Raw genomic sequence first — 20,625 nt, forward strand, 5'->3', positions numbered from 1 at the left:
AGGAATTCTGGGAGTTGAAGTCCACACATCATAAAACTATCAAGGGTTGACTGAGGAATTCTGGGAGTTGAAATCTTTGCCTCATAAAGTTTCCAAGGGTTGAGGAATTCTGGGAATTGAAGTCGACGCTTCATAAATCTGCCAAGGGCTGACAGAGGAATTCTGGGAGTTGAAGTCCACACATCATAAAACTGCCAAGGGTTGTTTGAGGAATTCTGGCAGTTGAAGTCCATGCCTCATAAAGTTGCCAAGGGTTGAGGAATTCTGGGAGTTGAAGTCCACATATCATAAAACTATCAAGGGTTGACTGAGGAATTCTGGGAGTTGAAATCTTTGCCTCATAAAGTTGCCAAGGGTTGAAGAATTCTGGGAATTGAAGTTGACGCTTCATAAATCTGTCAAGGGCTGACAGAGGAATTCTGGGAGTTGAAGTTCACACATCATAAATCTGTGAAGGGCTGACTGAGGAATTCTGGGAGTTGAAGTTCACACATCATAAATCTGTGAAGGGCTGACTGAGGAATTCTGGGATTGAAGTCCACACCTCTTAAAGTGGCCATGGTTGAGAAACACTGAGCTATAGTAACAGAATCTGATGTCTTATAGGACCCTAGGAATATAAGCGTTGTGTGAACCCAGCCAAGAGACCTCTCTGGATAATTCCTTTTTTCATAGATTGCCAGCTATGTAAAAGCTGTGAACATGATTTATGAAGCTGCTGAATTTGGCCGGATCGGGACCATCGAATTCAAAGTTAAGACGATCAAAGTAGGTTCCACTCCTTTTGGACAGAATTATGGGGAATTTGTCATTAGGTTTTCCAGAAAAAGTAATTAAATCTTAAAAGGGGATGATGCAGGCAGCGTTCAAAATTATGACAAACCTAAAAAAAATGTATTTATGCCCTGAATTCAACCCACCCGAGATCATGTGATCATATTTTGGACACTAGACAACCAGCCCAAATTTACAGCTGTTTGCAACTTCCTGCAGTCACACGATCGAGATTTTATTCGGAAAGTAAACTGGCATTTACTTCCGGTTTCCCAGAAAGAAAAAAAAACCCTGATAGCAAATGCAGGTCATCTTCAATCATTCAGCCCAAAATGTATGTTGCGAAGTGAGAAATCTGTTAAGTCAGTTTTTGCCCCCATTTTATGACGCCACTCATTTTGGGGGCATCCATTTTTCTCGCCACATTTGCGGAGTGAATCACTGAAGTTGTTCAATTAGTAACACAGTTGTTAAGTGAATCTGGCTTCCCCATTGACTACACTTATCAGAAGGTCTTTGTCTGAAATGGTGTAGGGTCTCCGGCTTGGGTGGGTGGGTGTGGGGTTGGACTAGAACAGTGGTTGCCAATTGGTGGGCCGCAGGCCACTGGTGGCTCCGTGAGAAAATTTGGGTGGTCCGCAGAGAAATGTCATCCCCAAAGCAATTAATCCAGGCTGTGTGGGATCACAAGGTTGCGCCACCCACATGGCCCATGGGAACACAAGGCTTGCGTTGCTTGCATTGCAAACTCACGAGGTAGTGAGGGGAGGGGGGGAAGGGCGGAAGGGGGGGGACTTGCCCCACAGACCCCACACGCCTGGCCTGGCCACTGGGCTGCTTCTTTCCGCTTCTTTCTTCTTCTGCTTTTGGCTGCATGCAAGGAAAGCAGCAAAAGTCTTTCTCTCCCCTAAACTCTGCCAGAAATGAGTCTTTGGGACCCTGCAAGGCCTCCTGCTCCAAGAGGCTGTGCCGGCAAAGATTCATTTCTGGCAGAATTTGGGGGAGAGAAAGACTTCTGCTGCTTCTGCTGCTTTCCTTGCATGAAGCCAAAAGTCTCTCTCTCTCCCTCTCTCTCTCCCCCACTGAGAACGGAGCTGGAGACAGTATCCTGCAATCCCAAATAAAGAACGATCGGTCAGTAGGAAAATCGGGGTGGGGAATTTTCCTGCAGACTTTTTGGGGGGATTTTTCCGGGGTCTCTGTCTGTCTGGGAAAATCCCCCCCAAAAATTCTGCAGGAAAATCCCCCACCCCGATTTTCCTACCGGTCGATCATTCCTTATTTGGGATCACAGGATACCCTCTTTCTCTCTACGCTGAGAACAGAGCTGAAAAGCAGGGTTAGGAATATGGCTGCGGGATGTGGTGTGTGAGGGACCTGTGTTTGTGTGTGTGTGTTTGTGTTTGTGTGTGCGAGAGAGAGAGAGAGAGAGAGAGAACATCACAGACAGCCCTCCAAGGTTACATTGGACCTCTCTCCCCCCTGAGAATGGAGCTGAAAAGCAGGTTAGGAATGTGGCTGCCTTGGAGGGTGTGTGTGTGTGTGTGTGTGTGTGTGTGTGTGTGTGTGTAGTGAGTGAGGGACCTGTGTGTGTGAGAGAGAGGAGGGGGAAACATCACTGCCAGCCCTCTGAAGTTAGATCGGATCTCTCTCTCTCTCTCTCTCTGTCTCTCTCTCCCACCAACCAACGTCAGCAAGCCACCGTCAGTCAAAATTCATTAGTGGTCCACGGGATTTAAAATGATGAGTTTGGTGGTCCCTGAGGTCCAAAAGGTTGGTGGCCCCTGGACTAGATGACCTCCACGGCCCCTTCCAACTCTGTTATTCTGTATTGTGTAAGGTCGCAAAAGGGGATCATTTGACCCCGGGACCAGTGGTGGGATTCAATTTTTTTTACTACCGGTTCTGTGGGCATGGCTTGGTGGGCGTGGCAGGGGAAGGATACTGTAAAAATCTCCAGTCAGAGGTGAGATTTGTCAGTTCTCCGAACTACTCAAAATTTCCGCTACCGGTTCTCCAGAACTGGTCAGAACCTGCTGAATACCCACCTCTGCCCGGGACGCTGCAACCGTCATAAATGCAAAACACTTGGTAAGCTTCTGAATGTTGATCGCATGACCATGGGGACGCTGCAAGTGTGAAAAATTTTGTAAGTGTGAAAAATAGTCCTAAGTCACTTTTTTTTTCAGTGCCGTTGTAACTTTGGTCATTAAATGAACTGTGGCTAAGTCAAGGACTACCTGTTTTGAATGCCAGCTAACTAATTCTTGTGTTTTGGGGTTTCGCCTGACTGAGTGAAGCAGTCAGATTGGAGGAGCCAACCAAAACCTGGTAAATTTAAAGTGGCCAGAGCTGATGGTCAAAACTCAGAGCATTTTTTAAATCTTTTAGGCATTCAGTCTATGTGACCTGGGCGCTGTGTCCTGTGGTCATGTGACTGTCCTTTGCTATGTTTCAATTTGCAATGTCAATTTTGGGGGGGGGTCGTTTTGGGGGCAAAAAATGCCCATTGGATAAGCGGGAGTCATTTCACTTAATGACCATGGCGATTCATTTAATGACAAACAGTGAATCACTTTACAACCATTGTAAAATGGTCGTAAAATCATCTGTGTCAGGATTCCAGCAATCGCCCTAATTAAATCAGGATTCTCGAGCCAAACTTCAAAAACACTTCAAAAGATTTATTAGAGGCGACATACTGACCCTGCCCTGTATGAAGCCAACTCTGGCATACGTAATTTACAGTCCCCTGTGGCCCTGTTTCCCCCCTGGGTGTGTCATCAATCAGATTCTCCAATTGAGCACCTTCACAGGCTGGGTGTCATCTTTCATGTTCTCCAATTAAATATATTCATGGGCAAAAGTTCTGGTAGTTTAGTTACAATTGTTTAAAGGTAAGAGTTGGAACGTACTTTCACTTTCATACTTCCTCTCCCCCACCCCACCCCTTTTTTTAATGGCAGCTACTAAAACAAGGCATAGGAATGTTTTACGAGTTGACAATCCGGTCCTGTGGTGCCTTGACTTACAAGACCCAGCTGACTCAGCTTCCCAAACACAACAAACCTTCCGGAGTTGAAGCAACGATTCCTTTATTAGGAGCACTGGCAGCCGTGGCAAAAAGTTTCTCTCTTACAACAGACTGACAAATCTGTCCGGCAGGGAGATGAATAGATGTCTGTCATCCCTATTCATCTCTGCCCCCTGCCTTTTATCTCCGGAGCTAGGGAGGGGTGGGGCCTTCGCTAGCTGCAGTGGCTCTTCCATCCCAAGGACCGGCCCATAGATTTCCACTGCTCTCCTCTCCTCTGCTTTCTGCGCATCTGTGCATCAGGCACTGGACTCAGCTGTTCCTCCTCTTCTTCATCTGTCACCTCCAGACCTGGGGGCTGTTGACTCTCCATCTGAGGACTGATGGATGGCCTCTGTTTGTCTCTCCCTCCCTCTCCCTCTCTCCCTCCCTCCCTCCCACTCCTCCTCCCTCTCCCTCCCTCCCTCTCTCCCCCTCCCTCCCTCTGTCTCTCTCCTTCTTTCTCTCTCCTTCCTCTCCCTTCCCCCTCCCTCTCTCTCTTCATCCCTCTCTCCCCCTCCCTCTGTCTCTGTCTCCCTCCTTCTCTCTCCCTCCATCCCACTCCTCCTCCCTCCCTCTCCCTCCCTCCCTCCCTCTGTCGCTCTCCCTCTTTCTCTCTCTCCTTCCCTCCTGTTCCCCCTCCCTCTTTCTCTTCATCCCTCTCTCCCCCTCCGTCTCTCTCTCCCCCTCCGTCTCTCTCTCTCTGCCAGCTCCATTCCCTCTTCCTCCACGGAGCTCCCAGATTGTCCTGATGCTGACCCCTGACTCTCACGTCTCCTCCTCCTCCTCCTCCTCCTCCTCCTCCTCCTCCTCCTCCTCCTCCCCCTCCTCCTCCTCTGATTCAGCTGCTGGAGTGACCGGCAGCCAACAGGCCACAACAAATAACTCCTAATTGAAATTCTGGGCTTCCTTGTGGTTGTACCTTGAGGACTATGTAAGTGATCATTGAGCCCATGGGAGCGATATCTCTTCTGTGTCATCCGTTCCTGCTTTGGGATTGTCCCTCTTCTGCAGATCGTCCAAGAAAGAGACCCTTCAGAGACCCCCTTCCTCAGTCCGGAGATGTTACTTATGCTATACTCCAAAGCCAACTGGAACAGTTACTGCTTATCTTACCTGCTGACCGACCGGGATTACAGTGGCGTCCTTGGCATTGCTTTCAATGGGCAACCAGGTGAGACGCGCTGCGGGATTCTGATCTGCCCACCGGAACTTCCATCTCCCACAGCAAACGGGCCTGACATGGAGCAGCGACAGCTTCGTCGCCTCCCTTAACAAATGTCTCCCTTAGCAACAGAACGTTTGGGCTCAGTGGTGGTCATAAGTCAAGGACTGTGCTCTCTAATTACTTTATTTTATTTATTTTTATTTTATTTTTATTTGTCAATAGCTTACAAGATAATAAACATGTATAAATACAGGAAATGAGCAGGGGGTCGGATGCTACCGGTTTGGACCGGTTCTATAGAACCAGTAGCTCTGAAGAGCAGCAGACACCGAACCAGTTCACTGCAACAGCCTTTGGTTTGTCCGTTTGGCCTACCCGCCCGCCCAGGCTCTTGGCTGTCCTTTATTTCCTGCTTTTTCAACTCAGCTGCTTTGCGCAGCACAACCGAGGTTGAAAAAGCAGGAAAGAAGAGGATTTTCAAACACTGCGCATCTGCGCGCAGCGCTTGTCAGCTGTCCGGGTGGCACACCTGAGCCTTTTTTTTTGCAAATGCTGTGTCCGTGCATGCAAAATGCATTCTCACCAAACCAGTAGTAACACCAGTTGAATCCCACCCCTGGAACTGGGTACGAATAATTGAGGACAATAGGACAGGGACGGTAGGCACAATTGTGCGCTTATGCACGCCCCTTTCTTACAAACTTCCAGTGTCGGAGCATTTACAACTTCTGGAAGAAAGTTGTTCCATTGGTTAATTGTTCTGCCAGTCAGGAAATTCCTCCTTAGTTCTAGGTTGCTTCTCTCCTTGATTAGTTTCCATCCATTTTTTCTTGTCCTGCCTTCAGGGGCTTTGGAGAATAATTTGACTCCCTCTTCTTTGGGGCAGCCCCTCAAACATTGGAAGACTGCTGTCTATTACCCCTAGTTCTTCTCTTCTGAACATTTATAGAATACAGAATAACACAGGGACCTTGGACGACTTCTAGTCCAACCCTAAACCATTTTAGACAAATGGCTGTCCAATCTCTTCTTAAAAGTTCTCTCTGTCAGGAAATTCCTCCTTAGCTCTAAGTTGCTTCTCTCCTTGATCAGTTTCCATCTGTTGCTTCTTGTCCTGCCTTCTGGTACTTTGGAAAATAGCTTGACCCCCTTCCTCCTCTCTGTGGCATCCCCTCAAATATTGGAAGACTGCTATCCTGTCTCCCCGGTCCTTCTCTTCACCAGATTAGCCAGGCCCAGTTCCTGCAACTGTTCTTCATGTTTTGGTGTCCAATCCCACAATTGTTGCTCTTCTCTGCACTCTTTCCAGAGTCTCAACATCATTTTATGTCGTGGCGACCAAAACTGGGTGCAATATTCCAGGTGTGGCCTTACCAAGGATGGTTGGTTGTGTGCAAGTAGACATCTTCACTCTTTCCTTCTTCACTGTGATTGTCATTTGCAGACGACTTCGGAGGGATTTGCTCAAAATATCAACATTTCCAGGAGAAAGAAGCCTCATTGAACACGGGCCTGATCACGCTGCAGAAGTATGGCCAGCCGCTCCCTCCGCGGATGATCCACATCACCCTGGCACATGAATTCGGCCACAGCCTGGGTGCACCCGTGAGCCTTCCTTTTTCTGGGTGACCATCCTGTAAATCAGGGGTGTCCAACTCAATTTCATTGAGGGAAGCATCTGACGTGGGGGGAACGTACGGCCACCTTGAAGTCACTCGTGTTGAAGGTCCCTGTAGTGGACCGAGCACTCAACCAGCGAAAATGGGCTCCCGAGTTCTGTTTTCAGCTAGCACGGCCTTCTGCAACGCTCTGCCAGCGAAAACATAGCTCGGGAGGACTGTGCACAGCCCGCAACGAGCTCCGTTTTTAGCCGGGACCTCCTCCTGCAGCCCTCTGACACAGGGGTGGGCTTCAAAAATGGTAGCAATTGGTTCTCTGCCCGGTTGCTGGGTGGGTGTGGCCTAGGCTGCCTCCTGCACCACGGCGGTGGTGGAAGTGCGTTTTTGTCCTTCCCGGGCTCTGGAGGCTTTCCTCGAACCTCCGGGAAGAGCAAAAACGGCCTCCCTGGGCTGCGGAGGCTCTCTGGAAGTTGGAAACGGGCCTCTTTCTGGCCTTCGTGAACGTCCAGTTGATTGCCTTCCCTGTGCCTCCACACTCACCTTGAACTTACCTGCATCCAAAACGGGCCGCGTGGGGACTCGTGGGAGGGGAGGGGCAGGAGGGGAGGGGCCAGCCAGGAGTGGGGTTTGGGGGTTCTCTGAACTGTGCAGATTCTTAGCAAGGGGCTCTCCCAAACCCTGTGAACCGCCAGCAGCCCCCTCTTGCTCTGCCAGCGAAAACGGAGCTTTCTTGAGTTTTTTTCCTTCTTGAGCGCCATTTTTTGCCGGCACTGTGAGCCGGACAATGGCTATTTCCAAGATGGCCTCATGGGCCAGATCTAAGCACCCCCTCAGTCTGGATCTGGCCCCTCGGGCCTTGAGTTTGACACCCCCCTGCTGTCAATTTTGAAAAGTTTGATTCTGGATCGTCTGAGTCCACCCCGGTCTCCTTCTCTGCCATTTTTTCCTTACAGCACGACCAGAGCAAAGAATGTTCCCGCTTTGATTTCAACACCAGCCGGGGGAAATTCCTGATGTTCAATTACGCCACAGACGGGACCGAATTCAATAACGATAAATTCTCTCCGTGTAGCATCGCCTACATTTCAAATGTTCTGGAGCGCAAGAAGGATCGTTGTTTCGCAGGTTCGCAGAATCCGACGCGGGTTGGAATCCTTGAGATGGTGGAACAAAAACCCAGTTTGAAAAGATTATAGATTTCTGGTGGCCGGGAGTTCCAAGGATCCTGGATTAGGTTCTCAGTGGCTGGATCGTTTTTCCTAGCCTTGGGCATTTTAAGACAGTGATCGCCAACCAGTGGGCCAGAGACCACTGGTGGTCCATGGGAAAATGTTGGTGGTCTGCAGAGAAATGTCACTCCCAAAGCAATTAATCCAAGCTGCGTGGGAACACAAGGCTTGTGTCGCTTGCATTGCGAACAACTTGAGGTAGTGAGGGGAGGGGGAAAAGGGCGGAGAGGGGGGAACTTGCCCCACTCGTCCCACGCACCTGGCCTGGCCACCGGGCTGCTTCTTTCTGCTTCTTTCTTCTTCTACTTTTGGCTGCATGCAAGGAAAGCAGCCAAAGTCTTTCTTTCTCTTACCCCAAACTCCACCAGAAACGAGTCTTTGGGACCCTGCAAGGCCTCCTGCTCCAAGAGGCTGCGTCGGTGCAACAAGTCTCACAAAGACTCATTTCTGGTGGAGTTTGGGGGAGAGAAAAAAAAAGACTTTTGCTGCTTCTGCTGTTTTCCTTGCATGAAGCTAAAAGTCTCTCTTTCTCTCTCTCTCTCTCTCTCTTCCCCACTGAGAACGGAGCTGGAGACGGTATCATGTGATCCCAAATAAAGAATGATTGACCGGTAGGAAAACGGGACGGGGAATTTTCCTGCAGACTTTTCGGGGGATTTTCCCAGGGTCTGTGCTGCTTTCTGCAGAGACCCTGGGAAAATGTCAGCAAGCCACCGTCAGTCAAAATTTAGTGGTCCGCGGGATTTAAAATTATGAGTTCGGTGGTCCCTGAGGTCCAAAAAGTTGTTGACCCCTGATCTAAACAACTGTGGCCAATGTGATGCCAAGTTGGAAGACAATAATCCTCATCTTGTTGTTGACTAACAAATATGGGTAGACAATCCCTGCCCATGGAGGGTCTGTTATGGCTCCCATCAACGGGAGTTCAAAGGTAGACTTTCTCTTCCCAGGGAGGCTTGGCAGTATTTTTCGCAGTTGTTATGGCCTGCCACGGCTGGCGGCACTGGCAGCAGAGTCGGACAGTAGTGAGGAGGTTGGGGTGGAACCCAGGCCATTTTTGGAGGCTGAGGAAGGCTCGGAGGAGGGCTCTGCATCAGAGGCAAAGATAGGACCAGGGCAGGCTGGCAGTCATCAGCTGCCTTCGGGGCTCGGACAGCAGTGAGGCGGGGAAGCGTCTGGAACCAGTTCCCAGCCTGTGCATGCGCAGAGTTGACAAAAGGAGGGCACAATTAAGAACCCAGCGTCGACGTGGGAGTATGGCCGCAGGTGGACGATGAATGGCCCCTCCCATCAGGATTAAAAGAAAAGCAAAAATGGAGGGGGCTTTTGTAGGAAACAACATGCTCGTTCGTTGGTTCGTCCCAGCCTCGTGAAGATTTGTCTGTGTAACCTAGGACTTCCTTGTCAGCACTGAGTGTGGAATTTTACCCAGCACCATTCCAGGATTGATAAAGGCCTGAGCTAATTAGTACACCTTCACAAGACTGTTTGCCAAGCCGTGGGCTGACTGTGAATGAAATAAATTCACAATTAATGTAATCAAAGAGGGGGATTCAGAATTGACTTAGTGCTTTTTGGGGAGGCCTAGGATAGAACAACAGAACCACAGCTTTTGAGAAGCTGAGACGCAAGCCATGAAATCAAGCCTCCCTTTTTTAGCTGTGAAGTCTTGCAGGTAGACTGCCACAGAGCACAGAGGCTCTGCTATGCTTTTAACACCCACTGCAGCCGATATGGGATGGCCTGACTTCTGTTCCAGGCCAACACCCAAATGATCGAGCAAACTTTGCAAACTTTCTCCTGGGAATAGCACTGTTTCCACTCTTCTCCACCTTCCTTTCCAGAATCTGACCGTCCCATCTGTGGGAACCAGATTGTGGATCCAGGAGAAGAATGCGACGTTGGGAGCGACAATGAGGACGCCTGCTGCTATGGTGCTGAGGAGCCGAGGGGAATTCAGTGCCGGTTGAAACCAGGAGCAGAGTGCAGGTAGCAGTGACGAATTGGTATTGTTTATTTACATGACAATAAAGGTTACCATCTATCTATCTATCTATCTATCTATCTATCTATCTATCTATCTATCTATCTATCTATCTATCTATCTATCGTCTCATCTTTGTCATATATCTCTACCATTTCCCCAAAATATGGCCTACCCTGAAAGTAAGTCCTAGCTTGATTTTTACACGTGCGCCCAATATAAGCCCTATACCCCAAAATAAGCCCTAATTAAGATCCCGCCCTCTGCAGAGTGGACGGGTAAAAATTAAGCCATGCTGGGGATGGGAGGGTAGAGCTGCCCTACTACTTACTTTTGGACAGTTGTAGCCAGGCCTGGCACATCCCGACCCCTGCCTTGCAGGTCCTTTTCTTCTGCAGCCAGCAAGGCTGGCAAGCCTGTATCATCTATCATCTATCTGTATCTATCTATCTATATTTATCATCTATTATCTCTCTGTCATATCTATCTATCTATCTATCATCTATCTATCATCTATCTATTTATCTATTTATCATCTATCTATTATCTATCTATCTATTTATCTATCTCTATCTATCTATCATCTATATCTATCTATCTATCTATCTATCTATCTATCTATCTATCTATCTATCTATATCATCTATATCTATCTATCTATATCTATCTATCTATCTATCTATTTATCTATTTATCATCTATCTATTATCTATCTATTTATCTATCTCTATCTATCTCTAATCTATCTCTATCTATCTATCTCTATCATCTATCTCTATCTATCTATCTATCTATCTATCTATCTCTATCATCTATCTCTATCTATCTATCATCTATCTATCTATCTATATCTATCATCTATCATCTATATCTATCTATCATCTATCTATTTATCTATCTATCATCTATCTATTTATCTATCTATCTATCTATCTATCTATCTATCATCCATCCATCCATCATCCATCCATCATCTATCTATCTATCTATCTATCTATCTATCTATCTATCTATCATCTATCTATCTATCTATCATCTATCATCCATCCATCCATCATCCATCCATCATCTATCTATCTATCTATCTATCTATCTATCTATCTATCTATCTATCTATCTATCTATCTATCTATCTATCATCTACCTACCTACCTACCTATCCCTAACCCTCCCTACCCTCCCTCTTACAGCCCCAGTCAAGGACCCTGTTGTGACCAGAATTGTGTCCTGAAACCTCGGGGACAACCGTGCCAGGAAGAGAATGACTGTGCTTTGGGCAGCCTTTGCACAGGAGGAAGCCCCACGTGTCTGGAGCCCTTACCGAAAGCCAACTTCACCCCCTGCAGCCTCGGCCTCCGCCTGTGTTTGAACGGGGTAAGTTCCCTGGTGGCCATCCAGAAATGCTAATGTGAACTTTGCATCCGAAGGGAGCCTCCAGGCTCAAGAGCAGTCTACCGCCGACGAGTTAAGAAGCACAAGGGTGAGGAAAACTGGCTTAACCCTAACGTGAGTCAAAAAAAAAAGGGCTGTGAAAATATTTACAGACCCCTCACATCCCGGACATAAACTGTTTCAACTCCTTCCCTCAAAACGGCGCAATAAAGCACCGCACACCAGAACAACTAGACACAAGGACAGTTTTTTCCCCCGAAAGCCATCACTCTGCTAAACAAATAATTCCCTCAACACTGTTCAACTAAAGTGTACACTACTATTACTGTTAATCTTCTCATCACTCCTTATCACCCATCCCCTCCCACTTGTGATTGTAGGACTGTAACTTTGTCGCTTGTATCCTTATGATTTATATTGACTGTTTCCTAGTATGATTTGATTGCTGATTGTACCCTATGACTATCATTAAGTGTTGGACTTTATGATTCTGGATTCTTAACAAATGTACCTTTTCTTTATGTATACCGAGAGTATTTACACCAAGACAAATTCCTTGTGTGTCCAATCACACTTGGCCAATAAAGTATTCTATTCTATTCTATTGACCAGAGGGGTAGGGTAGAAAATGATCCCTTGGAGGTTGATGGCTGTTTTGTTGGCAATTGGAGGAAAATTTTTTCTCCTGAGATCGAATCAAGCTGGACAGGTAGTCCTTGACTTATGACCACAACCGTGTCCAACATTTTCGTTTCTAACCGAGTCAGTTGTTAAGAACAGTCTGAGCTTATGACCTTTTTTTTTTTTTTTTTTGGTCCTGGATTTGAGGACATTTTTTGGCCGCAGTCGTTATGTGAATCGCTGCAGTTGTTTAAGTGAATCGTGCGGTCAGAAGAACGGCTGGGAAAGTTACAAACGGTGATTCCTGGGACACTTATAAATACCGGTTGCCATTTGCCCAGATTTTGATCCCGTGATTCCCAGGGATACTGCGACGGTCATTAAGTGCGAAAAAAGCTCATTTTTTTTCCAGTGCCGTTGTAACTTCAGTCACTAAATGAATAGTTGAGGACTACCTATAGGTATCTTTTGCATTGCTTGATGAATTTGTACCCAGCAATTTTATTAATTTTCCAAAAAATTTACTGTGCAGGGGGAAAAGTCTTCATTGGAGATTCTCAATCATCCAGGCCTTGGTTATTATCCCAAAGGTGTTTTTTTTTTTTCAGGAGGCAATTGGACTTCCTGGTTTTGCTTTGAAGACGTCTCGCTTCTCATCCAAGGAGCTTCTTCAGCTCTGACTGGATGGTGGGAAACGGAAGGATTTATATTCCTTGCAGACACAGCTGGTCATTTGCACCATTTTAGAGAGTCGTTGAGGCCACTTGGAGGTTTATCCGTGTCCTCAGGATCCCCTGACTAGCGCGAATGGATGTGGAGCCTCCTTGGAACTGCCGAAAGGTCTATGTTGTAAAGTGGAGATAGAGGATGTCGTATCCCTGTGTGGAAAGAGGGCTGTTCAACGCATGGCACAATGTAGAACAAAGCCATCAGTCCTCCATCTGTATTTAAAACACAAAACACTTCACTCTTGTGAAGACAACCAAGTCCATATTTTGGACAGAGAGAACCGCTGGTTTGAAAGAGGGGTCAAAGAGGCCATCTGTGCCAAAATTGAAGAGCCCTCACTCAACAGAGGCAGAGGGATCGGACATCATCTATCTCCAGTCTTTCAGCAGTTCCAAAAAAGCTCCACACCCATTTGCACCACTCAGGTGACCCTGAGGACACAGATAAACTTCCAAGTGGCCTCAAGGGCTCCCTAAAAAGGATGCAAATGACCAGCTGTGTCTGCAAGGAGTATAAATCCTTCCGTTCCCCACCCTCCAGTCAGAGCTGAAGAAGCTTCTTGGATGAAAAGCAAAACATCTTCCAGGAAAAACAAAGGAAATGCAGTTGCCTTTTGAGGAAAAGAAGAAGAAAAAAAGGACCTTTGAAATATCCAAGTCTTCCTGTTCACACTTCCAACGCTGTTTGAAGGAACCGATCAGACATCCAGCCCTTGCTTATCAAATGGAGACCGAGTGGAGCAAGTGGCCAGTTTTAAGTTTCTGGGTGTTACCCTAAAAGAGGACCTGACCTGGGGGTGCCCGCATTGCAGCACTGGTCAAAAGGGCCCAGCAGAGATTATATTACCTGAGGCTTCTCAGGAAACAAACAACTGAATGAAAAACTGCTGGTGACCTTCTACCGCTGCACCATAGAGAGCATTTTAACACACTGCACCTCTGTATGGTTTGCCAGTTGCACAGGGGCAGATAGGAAAGCACTCCAGTGGGTTAACGTCATTGCCCAGAGGATCATGGGTTGCCCTCTCCCCTCTTTGGAAGAGCTTTATAGCTCCCGCTGCCTTAAGAAAGTTAAAAACATTCTCAAAGATCCATTTCATCCTGGGCACTCTTTTTTTTTTGAACTATTACCATCTGGCATACGGTACCGGATAATAAAAACAAGCACAAATAGGCTGAAAAACAGCTTCTATCCCAGGGCAGCAGCTCTGTTGAATTCTACTGTATAGTGCAGTGTTGGTGCGGTGTCAGGGTTTTTCAATTCAATGTGTGGAGGGTGAAGGTTGTGTGTTTGTGTTCATGGTCATGATGTGCACCGAAGCTGGTGTTTGATTTCGTTGTACGAGGTGCGATGGCAATAAACTAAACGGTTTCGTGACGCCTTGGACATATTTTTCAACAGTTTAGCCAGGATCCTAGAAGTACATTATTTGATACAGATTGATAGTCCTTGACTTACAACCGCAATTAGCATCAGAATTTCCATCCTAAGTCAAGGCACCCACCACAACCGGAGCCAATTTTAGGACAGCTTTTTTTTTTAAAGGCGCTTAAGTGAATCACGCAGTGGTAACGGCCGAATCCCAAAGTTGTTAACCAGACCTAAATGTGATCTCCTAACTTCAAACGGCCGTTAAGCGGAGCACGATTGGCAAAAAAAAAACCCTCTCTTTTGCCTTCCAGCTCTGCGAAGGGTCCCTCTGCCTCCAGCATGGGCTGCAGGAATGCCAGTGTGGCTCCAGCTCTCTGCAAGGAAGATGCCAGCTCTGTTGCCAGCTACCAGGTCGGTGCCTAACCGCGTCCCCAACATTTGTGACTGTGCAAAAGGAATCCACAAAACCTTTACTCATTCAGCATGGAATTATAGTCTTATAGTCTTATAAGTTATTACCGTAACAATGAGCCTGCCCGTTATGGTTGTTAAGTCATAATAAGGGTAAAACACCATTGGTCCTATGATCAACCTGATTTTACAATGTTTTTTTGCAGTGGTCGTTAAATGAAAACAGCCGCCTCCTAATTCCTTCATTTGGGAAATGGGGTGAAGAGTTAGCTTTCCATTATACAATGCTAGATAGATACCTGTGCTTCGCTATGAAACTATGTGGTCGGGCTTAGTTTTTGAGGAGGAAGATAAGGGAGGAAATTCTGCCTCTGCCTACCAGCATCTATCGGTATTCATCTGGCTAGTGTCCTGTCAGTGTGTGGGAGAGTTGAGGGCTGTTTGGAAATTGAAACAGTACTTGCTGTGTGAGCAAGGAACCAGCAAGGAGCCTGGGCGTGGCTTAGCTCAACTATTCCGTACTAAAGCTGCTTGCTGCTGTGAAACTAAAACTCCTCTCCTCTGCTTGTGTTTTGCATTTGGAACAGATTTCTTTTCAGGTGGGGAGGGGGAGTAGAACTCCTTAGCATCAGAGCGTGTTAATAATATAGAAAATACTCTCTGATGGTCATTTCAAAAAATCCCTTCTTAGTGAGCACCTAGAAGCCAAGAGGAACAGACGTGCCAAATTTCAAGTCTGTAGGCTTTACAGTTCTAAAGATTTTGTGACGATGAGTGAGTGGTCTTTCGCTTTTATATATATATAGAAATAGCACTTAGACTTACATACCGCTTTATAGTGCTTTAAAGATCTCTCTAGTTATATATATCTAATCTAATCTAATCTAGAGATAGATGATAGATAGAGATAGATAGATAGATAGATAGATAGATAGATAGATAGATAGATAGATAGATGATAGATAGATAGACAGATAATAGATAGATAGATAGATAGATAGATAGATAGATAGATAGATAGATAGATGATAGATAGATAGATCAGGGTTTCTCAACCTTGGCAACTTTAAAATGGGTGGACTTCAACTCCCAGAACTCCTAAGCCAAGTTTAAGATGTGTGGGACTTCAACTCCCAGAATTCCAGTTTTTAGGATGGGTGGGCTACTTCATTCCCCAGAACTCCTGAGCCAAATTTAGAATGTGTGAACTTCAACTCCCAGAATTCCCCAGCCAGCCATTCCACACTACAGTACTATACAGTTAGTCCTCAACATACGCCCACAATTGGACCAGCACTTCCTTCGTTAGTCACACCTGAATTTACCTTTTTGTCACAGTTAAGTAAATCACTGGAATTGTTAAGTAAAGCATTGCCATCCTTAAGTGAATCCAGGTCCTCTTCCACACACACACACACACACACTCACACCATTGACTTTGCTAGTCTGAAGTTGGCCAGGATGGTGGAATAAAACAATCAGGTGACCTCAGGATCCTGCCACCATCGTAAATACACGCGGGTTGCCACAAATTTTTGATCACGTGACTGTGGGGACACCGTGACAACCTCAAGGGCAAGAACTGGTTATAAGTCACTTTTTTTTTCCTGTGGTGGTTTATTTGGAGCAGTTACCAAATGAACCATTGTAATTTGAGAGCTACATGGAGAGGGAAAAGAAGGGAGGGTGCAAGTTTGCTCTATTTATTCTCTTATTTTGGCCAGGACAAGCCACTGGTATATAAACGAAGAATAAACCACACTCCCTTCTAGGACTGACGATAGTTGGGTCATGAAACGTCTGCAGGAAAACAACCAAACTCAGACAAAACACCAGGGACCCCACAATCCTCCTCTTCCTCCTCTCCACAAATTCCACTCCCTTCTAGCACTGATGATGTTACCTAGTTGGGTCATGAAACGTCCGCAAAGAAACAACCAAGCTCAGGGAAAGCACCACACCCCACAGGCCTTCTCCTCTTTCTCCTCCTCTCTACAAATCTCACTCCCTTCTAGCACTGATGATGTTACCTAGTTGGGTCATGAAACGTCCGCAAAGAAACAACCAAGCTCAGGGAAAGCACCACACCCCACAGGCCTTCTCCTCTTTCTCCTCCTCTCTACAAATCTCACTCCCTTCTAGCACTGATGATGTTACCTAGTTGGGTCATGAAACGTCCGCAAAGAAACAACCAAGCTCAGGGAAAGCACCCACCCCACAGGCCTTCTCCTCTTTCTCCTCCTCTCTACAAATCTCACTCCCTTCTAGCACTGATGATGTTACCTAGTTGGGTCATGAAACGTCTGCAACGAAACAACCAAGCTCAGGGAAAGCGCCAGACCCCACAGGCCTTCTTCTCTTCCTCCTCCTCCTCTCTACAAAGCTCATCCTCTTCTATCACTGCTAGTCTTTTCCTCCTCCTCCTCCTCCTCTCCACAAATCTCACTCCCTTCTAGCACTGATGATGTTCCCTAGTTGGGTCATGAAACGTCTGCAACAAAACCAAGCTCAGAGAAAGCACCAGGCTCCACAGTTCAACTTTGAGCTACAAATGTTCTCTTCCTTAGATATAAGACTGGAAACCAGCTTCAGCGGTCAGATGTTGGCCTATTCTCAACAACAGGTTCATCTTTGCTGCATTGCGCCCAGATCCTGGGGAGCTTCAACCGCGTCGCGCTTGCCTTGGAGACGGCCAACTCTTAAGCGTTTATTCTTCTCTTACCCCCCCCCCCTTCCCAATGGCTTCTCTAGGGCAAGGTGAAACCTGCACCCGCACCTCCTCGAAGATCTGGGACCCGGTCTTCAACAGTTCGGATATCCCGCTCCTCCCGGGCTCGCCGTGCGGCGACAAGAAGGGCTACTGTGACAAATTCCACACCTGCCGTTTCATAGATGAAGACGGCCCCATCGCCAGGGTGAAAAACTTCATCTTGGACTTCATCGAAATGGAGGACCCGGCCGGCTGGATGAAGGTGAGGACATCCTGCGTGGATGGAGGTGGGAAGGACCTTGAAGGAGGTCTACGGAGGCGGGTAACCATCCAATGGGCCGGGGACCACTGGTGGCCCGTGAGAAAATTTGGGTGGTCCGCAGAGAAATGTCATCCCCAAAGCAATTAATCCAGGCTGTGTGGGAACACAAGGCTGTGCCACCCACATGGCCCGCAGGAACACAAGCTTGCGTTGCTTGCATTGCGAACACGGTACTGAGGGGAGGGGGGAAAGGGCTGAGGGGGGGGGAACTTGCCCCACACACCCCACACGCCTGGCCTGGCCACCGGGCCACTTCTTTCCGCTTCTTTCTTCTTCTGCTTTTGGCTGCACGCAAGGAAAGCAGCCAAAGTCTTTCTTTCTCTCCCCCAAACTCCGCCAGAAATGAGTCTTGGGGACTCTGCAAGGCCTCCTGCTCCAAGAGGCTGCGCCGGCAAAGACTCCTTTCTGGCGGAATTTGGCGGGAGAGAAAGACTTTGGCTGCTTCTGCTGCTTTCCTTGCACGAAGCCAAAAGTCTCTCTCTCTCTCTCTTTCCCTCTCCCCCTGAGAATGGAGCTGGAGACGGTATCTTGCAATCCGAAATAAAAGAATGATCTTGGCAAGAAATCGGGGCAGGGAATTTTCTTGCAGACTTTTTTGGGGGATATTCCCAGGGTCCCTGGTCCGCGGGATTTAAAATTACGAGTTTGGTGTTTCCTGAGATCCGAAAGGTTGGTGACCTCTGGTCTATGGAGATGTTCAACCATCCAGGTCCTAGTTATCCCAAAGATGGAAAAAACCAAAAGGCAACTGGACTTTCTTGGCGGTTTGTTTCCCTTTCTTCTTTTGAAAATGTTTCACTTTTCTATTTGGAAACCGCTTCTGGACTTTTTGCTCGAGGTCGGGGGGTGGTGGGAGGAAATGAAAATTTAAATTTTTGGTTTTGCCGATCTTAAAGAAACAGGCTTGTCATTATAGAAATGGTGAGTATCTATATTATTCTGCCAAAGCCAAAAAGTTGACGTTGTACGTTATTATTCTATTGTGCCGAAAAAAAGTCAAGATGTTGACGCTTTTTCTTTTTCATTTCCCTTTTATCCTGTACTTTTTCTTTTCCTCTTCCCCTTCTCCTCCCTTATCTTCCCGTTATTCTCATTTTACTTTCTGTTTCTGTATATTTTGACAAACTAGTAAAATTTGAGAAACTGAATGAAGAGTAGCTGGAGGTGCCAGGGGGCGGAAATGGCTCCAGGGCTGATACTGAAAATGTTTTTGCTTCTCATCCAAGAAGCTTCTTCAGTTCTGAGGAGCTGGAGAAACTTCTGGGGATAAGAAGCGAAATGTTTTCAAAGGAGGAAAAAAAAAACCCAAGGAAGTCCAGTTGTCTTTTGGAAAAACCACCTTTGAAACAAATCTTAAAGAATGGAGGGAAAAGATACAGCCCAGGTAACCATCAGATAAAAGGTGGAGGAGCCCACAGATGCGTAACCGTCAGAGGAAGCAATTTTGGAAGGACCAGGTTACAAAAAGAGACAGTGAGAGATTTGTCCTTTCAGACATGCAATATTCTGTTAAGGTAGACTTGCAATAAAGTAGAATCTATAGATATAAAAGCCAAATACCCCTCATGCATCATCACAAAATCTCCAGAACCCGTAAATCCTACAAACTTGAAATTTGGCCTGTTATGTTCCTCTTGGCTTCTAGGTGCTCACTAAGAAAGGATTTTTCTAAATGACCATCATCAGAGCAATTAGTATTTCCTATATTATTATTATTATTATTAACACGCTCTGATGCTAAGGAGTTCTACTCCCCCTCCCCACCTGAAAAGAAATCTGTTCCAAATGCAAAACACAAGCAGAGGAGAGGAGTTTTCAGTTTCGGAGCACCAAGCAGCTTTAGTACAGAACAGTTGTGCTAAGCCACGCCCAGGCTCCTCGCTGTCTTCTTGTTCACACAGCAAATACTGTTTCAGTTTCCAAACAGCCCTCAACTCTCTCACCCTGACAGGACGCGAGCCAGATGAATACCAATGGATGCTGGTCGGCAGAGGCAGAATTGCTCCCCCCCCGCCTTATTTTCTTCCCCCAAAATTAAGCCCTACAACATACTATCGTAGCAAAGCACGGGTATCGAGCTAGTTAGTTTATATAGTTGTGTTTCCTGTCGGTTTACCTGGAAGGGCTGATAATTGAAGACAAACATCCAAACTTCGTCCATAGCTTAGTACAGGCGGGCTCCTCGACTTACGACCATTTGTTCAGTGATCATTCAAAGTTAAACAGAACCCCCCCAAAAGTGAGTTATGACTGTTTTTACAACCGTTGCGGCATCCTCTGTGGTCACGTGATCAAAATTCGGACGCTCTGCAACTGTCTCGCATTTACGACGGTCCCCCTATTGCGAACTTCTGCAAGCAAGCCAAGTCAACGGGGAAGCCAGATTCGCTTAATGAACGGGTTATCAAGAACCGCAGTGATTCACTTAGCAACCGTGGCCCAAAAGGTCCTAACACGGGTCGAAACCCACTTAGCCAGCTGTCTTGCTTAGCCACAGAAATTTGGGGGCTAAATGATGGTCGTAAGTCGAGGACTACCTGGAAAGCATCCTCGGGGCAAATCCCACCATCCCCACGTATTTTTTTTTCCAGTTAATTTTTTTTCCCCAACTGTCCAGTAGCTGAAGCTGTCTGGTATTTATTTATTTATGTATTCATTCGTTCATTCAGTTTATATGTCACCCATTTTATCAAGAGCCGATCTGCCAAGAAGAATTGGCTTTAGGTGCTTCTTGTCCATTGGCGCTAATTGTGCGTTGGTGTGTTTTCTCTTTGCAGACACATTGGTGTGTTATCCTTCTGGTGGTTTTAACCTTAGCAGCCATGATGGCTGGCACTGTCTTCCTCTTCGGACGGACAGTCAGCAGTAAACCAGGTAACTTTTGTGTGTGTGTGTGTGTGTGTGTGTGAAAATGTGCTTACTTTTTAATGCACCCAGCTAGGCTAGGAAAGGTTTGAGCAGATAGTGCAGTTTCCCCATCTTCTCAACTTTTAAGAGGCCTGAACTTCAACTCCCAGATTTCCCCAGAAGGCCGTGACCTTTGAACTCTGTAAGGTCACCTCCACGAACCTTCTCGGAGTCGAATAGGATCAAACTTATTTTTTTCCACTGTCCCCTGGCAGCAGGGTTTGGATTCTACCGGTTTAGAACGGTTCTATAGAACCGGTTGTTACGATTCTGCGCATTTTGGAGAACTGGCAGATTGTGCCGCTGGCTGGCCCC

General features: G+C 46.7%; 1 protein-coding gene across 1 annotated transcript in view; it reads left to right on the forward strand.

Moving 5' to 3' along the window:
• Positions 1-20,625, forward strand: part of LOC113453481 (disintegrin and metalloproteinase domain-containing protein 10-like) — a 29,695-nt gene that overhangs the window by 7,854 nt on the left and 1,216 nt on the right. Inside the window, exons 7-15 of the mRNA XM_087922665.1 lie at positions 676-768; positions 4,862-5,021; positions 6,460-6,620; positions 7,588-7,759; positions 9,708-9,852; positions 11,038-11,221; positions 14,272-14,371; positions 17,123-17,343; positions 20,181-20,277. Of these exons, the coding sequence (XP_087778791.1) occupies positions 676-768; positions 4,862-5,021; positions 6,460-6,620; positions 7,588-7,759; positions 9,708-9,852; positions 11,038-11,221; positions 14,272-14,371; positions 17,123-17,343; positions 20,181-20,277 (1,333 nt within the window). The remainder of the gene's footprint in view (positions 1-675; positions 769-4,861; positions 5,022-6,459; positions 6,621-7,587; positions 7,760-9,707; positions 9,853-11,037; positions 11,222-14,271; positions 14,372-17,122; positions 17,344-20,180; positions 20,278-20,625) is intronic.

Source organism: Pseudonaja textilis, chromosome 1 (genome assembly GCF_049901715.1).
Source record: "Pseudonaja textilis isolate UNSWEBS1 chromosome 1, rPseTex1.2, whole genome shotgun sequence".
Taxonomy (NCBI): Eukaryota; Metazoa; Chordata; class Lepidosauria; order Squamata; family Elapidae; genus Pseudonaja; species Pseudonaja textilis.